The 5619-nt window shown below is 37.3% G+C and overlaps 1 protein-coding gene across 1 annotated transcript in view; it reads left to right on the top strand.

Annotated features, from left to right (window-relative positions):
• Positions 1-467: 467 nt before the first annotated feature.
• The window catches only part of FAM149A (family with sequence similarity 149 member A), a 10228-nt gene continuing 5076 nt past the window's right edge, over positions 468-5619 (top strand). Inside the window, exons 1-4 of the mRNA XM_029086637.1 lie at positions 468-604; positions 2104-2229; positions 2386-2562; positions 4377-4567. Coding sequence (XP_028942470.1) covers positions 519-604; positions 2104-2229; positions 2386-2562; positions 4377-4567 — 580 coding nt within the window. The 5' untranslated portion in view covers positions 468-518. The remainder of the gene's footprint in view (positions 605-2103; positions 2230-2385; positions 2563-4376; positions 4568-5619) is intronic.

Genomic DNA, 5619 nt, shown 5'->3' with positions numbered 1-5619 from the left:
AGCTGGAACACAGGAGTCTCCGCTTAAACTTGAGAAGAAGCTTCTTTCCTGTGAGGGTGACGGAGCACTGGAACAGGCTGCCCAGGGAGGTTGTGGAGTCTCCTTCTCTGTAGACATTCAAAACCCGCCTGAACGCCTTTCTATGTGATCTCATTTAGGTTCCTGTTCCGGCAGGGGGATTGGACTAGATGATCTTTCGAGGTCCCTTCCAATCCCTGACATTCTGTGATTCTGTGAGTCTGTGAGTCTGTGATTCTGTAATTCACCTTGCTCAGGCTGGCTACCTTGGGTTTGTGTGCACTGCAGCATATAAATTGCGTCTCCAGAGTAGGTAGTGTGAAGATTCATTCTGAGATGCTGAGCCAAAACAGTCTGAGTGTCCTGTTCTTTAAATATTGTGTGCTTTTTAATATAAATATGTATGCATATTTGCTAACAAGTATTAATTTTATAATATGTAGGAATTTGATAAAGCCAACACACAGAGAGTGCATCAGTTATTTTGGGAGATTGACGAAATGCTGTTTGAAGGAAAAGTGACCTCCCAAACTCAGAACCTGCAGGCAGAATGTGCAGACTGGGTTGAACTGTTTCCTCATCTAAGGTAAGGAAATTTCTTGCTGGTACTAGTTTTAACCAGTTATCACTCTAATTTGAATTTTCGGGGTACCCTTGTATGAATTGCTCTTGTTGTATGGCATCAGTAACGCCTTTGCATTCAAATCTGGATCTCTGGGACTGAGCTTTGCCATAATTACACAATAAATCTGGGTGCTGGTGCACTATAGCAGCTAATACTCTTTATTTTGCTTAATTACAATAATTGCAAAGATATTTTAGCAGAATGTAATGTGAAAATAATAATGCACCATTTTCTTAATGACTTTTTCTAAATAAAATGCATCTTGTAAAGATTTTTTTTTTTTAATGTAAGTGAAGACATACTGTGAAATTCCAAGAAATTCACTGTTAACTCTGTTACTGATTCTTCTAAAAAGAAATGAAAAATGAAGGTGACCACATGCTTCACATAACCTAGGAAGACATTATGACTGTGCAGTGTATGTAAATCAGTGTAAAACAATGTGTGATATTAACCTGGCAATAACTAGTTGAACAGATATGAGGATGCATACATGATTAATGAGAATTATTTTGCATAGATGTGCAAAATGTCCAGGCAGCCCCATGACTGCTTCTTATAACACAGGGGACAGTGAAAGCTATCCTTCTTTTTAATTTGTAAAACAGCTAAGTATGAATACTTAGCTCAGCATGTGGGAATAAATATAGTTGAGAACTGTCATCAATAAGAGAAAGATCAGATCTGTTTAAAGGAAAACTTTTTGTTCTTGGCTTACAAAATAAAAATTAAAAAATGGTATTGCTTAGAGCTTTATGTGGCATAAAGCACTGTTGTGTAAAAGGTAGTCTCAAGAAATTGCCTTCAGATGAGTTTGAGCATTGCCACTTTCACTGCAGCTACGACTGGCAAATTCTTTCAAGATCCTTTGTGAATTCTAGTGAAAAACAGTTCAGTGATTATTATTTACCTATACTGTGTTTATAGAGTAATTTTGTCTACATTTAAATAGAATTGCTTTTACCTTTTCTTTCTGCCTCTGTATTATGCATGTTGGAGTTTGTGCATTTCTGCACATGAATTCTAGCTTTAACTATCCATGTAAACATTTTGGATTAGGACTTCTGCTCACATTGATGGTTACTGGAGTTGGATAAGTGAAGTCATAGCAGATTTTATGTGTCTTCTGCATCCATTGTTAAATATTTCTTAGGGAGTTTTGGTAAGAAAGAAAGTGTGTTTACTTTATCTGCCTTTAGAACCGTCTAACAAGTTCGACTACTTGCTCTTAAAAATTATAAGCTAGAATCTAATCTTGCATATATCAGATTAACTTTAATGATTTAAATACTAGGCAATGTGTTGCACAAGGCCATGGTCCCTTCCTAAATGGGTTTTTCAAAGCAAATGTAAGGTGTATTTCCTCATTGCCTACTCCTTGCAGGTATTTGTATTCTTGATATTTGCATATGGAGTGTATTTCCATCTAAGATACTGCTTGCTCTCTCCTTTTTATTCAGGGTTCTAGGAAAGCAGCTCCTATTGCCAAAGGATGAAGGCTTTCAGCATTTTCAGAGCAGAAGCGATACCTGTGTGGATACTAAGTGTTTACCTGGCCTCCGTGAATGTACTAGTAATATAAAAGAGTATGTGAATTTTTTTAAGTATTCTTTTTGGTCTTCCCTCTTCAGAAATATGTACAAATACTACTTTTGTATTACTGAAACATTCAGTATAATAAAATGGGCACTTTCTTCTTTCTTTGAATATTTAATTCTCATTTTGTTGATATTTTTTTTCAGGCTCTGCATTTCAGGCTCTAAACTGATCCCAACAACATCTCCAATACATAAACCACTAGATTCAGATTCCACTAGGACTTCTGCCTCTGAATCATCCCTGTATTCATTCCTGGAAGAAGAAATCTATGATATGGATGGAAAAATAGAAGAATATCTTGCCTTTGACAACAAGGAGCTGTAAATAACAGATATATGTGTTTTTGAAGAATATAATGAAAAATTAATCAGTGAACTCAGGGTTCATAAACTATATTTCTTCTGTATAAAATACAGTTCCTTCTGCCTCTGTGTTTGGTAGCACAGTGGTCAGAGCATTCACTGGGCATGTGGAAGATTAGGTATGTGTTTCTAGTGGTTCAAAACTCGCCTCTCCCGTGTCAGAGGAATGAGTCTTAACCACTAGTTGTTTTGAAGTGTTTTGTGCATGGCGATCCAATAAAATGAGTATGTAGTTTTGAGAGAGGGAGTAGAATGAAGGAATTCCTTCTTCCCAAGTGAACACCTTGACCACCAGGTTGTTTAGAGTCATAACACTGTACATGTTCTTGCTATCTGCCCTAACGAATCTTAAATTCTTTCTGTGCAGTGTACAACAGCTTTGTGAGGAGAGGTGCAGGATACAAACTGCGTTTAGAACACTCTTGTGAGTGACAGGAAGCATGCGGCTGTCTTCCTGACATCACAACCTAGGTTTCCCCGTGAGCCAGTTGAATGTTCCAGCAACTAGGCTACTGGGTGAATGAAAGATCATAATGTGCTGTTTTCTAAAAGGCCTCTATGAGGGGGAAACTTTCATAGGACTAGTGGGGCACAAAGCATAGCTTTTTGTGCTAAAGCTTGATACACTTACAGGAAAAGCCATGGTTGTTCTGAGAAACTGAAGAACCAGACAGACCTTTTCAGTCCTGTTTTGAATGAGAGCCAGCCTGTTTTGAAAGACAGCCTGGGTGGCTGTCTTTGGAAAGGGTTTGGGTTTAAGGATCCTCTTCATTTTGATGAGTAAGCAAACTTAATTTGGGAGTGACTGAAAATGCATTTCTCTCCTTTGTGCCTCCTTGATGTGTTGTTTCTTCTTTCCTTCAATTCTGAAATAGCTTGTTCTCAATAACTAAAACCTCAGGTGTTACAGAGCCTGATACGAAAATAGGTTGGTCATTTTGTGAGTTGGACCATTCAGCTAAGTCTCAATTATAGTTAAGAAGTTTGCAGTCCGGTTTGAGGAAGAAGTGAAGTGATTCAGAAGGGTGAGGGAGATAGTAGAAACCAGTATGACTTTGGGGTCATCCTTGTAATCTCAAAAAAAATTGCATTTCCTTAGAAAGGAATAGGATAGCATTAAAAAAAGAAAAAGCTTAAAACTTTCTTCTGGAGAGGTGAATTAGAAGACCAAATTAGGAAATGTTGCTACACTGTGCTTCCCTAGGTAGGGAGAGAGAGGAAAAAAAAAATAAAAAATTAGATGTGTAACTGTCCACACAGTAGTGGAAGGGAAGGAGGGCGAAGGTTGTGGGCTCTGCTGTTCTTGTCCAGCTGCAGAAACCCTTTAAAGTTGTTTGTCTTTGAGCAGCAATGGAGCGTTGCAGATGTGTGCGGGTACACAGGACATGAAAAAAAAAGAAATGGGATAGTCTTCCTGCCAAATACAACAGACAATAGTTCCCTTATGGTAAAAAGCATAGGACTTCATTTCAAATGACTAAGTGCCACATATAAAGCTGTTTCTTCTAGAGCTGCAGATCTTTGTTGTAATGGCCTGACTGTATCTTTTAATTTTTCACCTGCAAGCAAAAGAAAAATAAATCATTATATGGTATTCAATAGATTCTGTTCCCATAGGTACTCTGTACATTTGAATTTGAATTTTTTTGTGATCTGTGTCTGACTGGCTTTTCTTCCGTATGTATGTTTCTGTTGTTCATGTGGTATATTAGAAGGAGGGAAAAAAAAGTCAAAACCCATGGGAATTCACTTGAATTTGCTTCCTTTATTAGAGGTGATGAGAGTTGGGAACAAAAGAAGATGTGTCTTGCTGAGAAGAGGAGTAAGCGTGGCATTCCCCCTGTTTCTCCCAGTGCCTGTATCAAAGATGCCGTGGCTTCTGAAGTATTTGATCATATCTGGAGCAATGTAATTGGAATACTGGAGGAACTGATTAAAAAAAATTGTGAAGATAGTATCACAGGTATTTGGTATTTTTAGATATGGTATTTATTGAATCTAACTCAGGAAAGTGATATTTATTTCTTAAAGATTGGGAAATCAGTTATTTTAAGATAGCTGTGTTGGTAGTACAGCATTGTAAGATATGTAATGCCTTGTCATGTTCATACGTGTACACCCACACCCCTCCCTGCCCATAAAATATAAACATTCCTACTAATTTTCAGGGAGTTTTGTATGAGTGGTGTGAAAAAAGGAAGCATACTGACCGAAAGAACTTAATTGCAGGAAAGCTTTGGTTGGTTTTTTTTTTTAATCTTAATCACTGGCTTTGGATGCAAATTGATTCTGTTAGCAGGGGATCACTGATGATGTGATCTGAATCTGGAACTAGGAATCAGAATCTCCTGGTCCTCATTGTTTGAGCTTTGTTCATGAAAACAACCCTTATGCAGTCAGACTTAAAGTGAGACAGCCTTACTGACAGTGCAGGAGTTCATGAGTTTAATCTAGTAGGATGAAGAAATGATGGTGCAGGTAATTTTGGGTTTTCTTTTTTTGTATTCTAACAGACTGTAGTGAGGAAAAGCAAAAGCTAGGAAAATTAACGAGAAGTGAAATTCTATTTAGTGTGCATGTGTTGTCTTTGGAGACAGAGGGAAATTTCAGTTCTTCATTTAATCTATTTTAAAAGGTTAGTAACAGAAGAATAAATGGGGGTGGGTTTGGGAAATTACTTCAAATTTAGGGTCCACTCAATTCAAAGGTAAGTCTACAACAAAGAAAGAAATGGCAAAATTTCGCAGAATACTTGCAGCATCAGAACTTAACATTTCAGATGTTACTGAAATATAAAAGGGCTTTTCACATCACGCATGGATTGCTTGGTTCAATATTATAGTTTAGGAAGGATAGCTTAGCAGTTTTATGATGTGTGCTCTTTCACCTTTATGAAGGGCATAAATTTAGGATTAATAGGTAGCTAACCAAAGTATTTCAACTAGGAGTGTAAAAGAATTTAGTTTTATGATAGAAATAAGATGGTGGTATATGCCCAAAATGAAACAGTGTGTA

This window comes from Antrostomus carolinensis, unplaced genomic scaffold (genome assembly GCF_000700745.2).
Source record: "Antrostomus carolinensis isolate BGI_N321 unplaced genomic scaffold, ASM70074v2 scaffold30968, whole genome shotgun sequence".
Taxonomy (NCBI): domain Eukaryota; kingdom Metazoa; phylum Chordata; class Aves; order Caprimulgiformes; family Caprimulgidae; genus Antrostomus; species Antrostomus carolinensis.
This window is presented reverse-complemented; position numbering and strand designations above follow the sequence as displayed.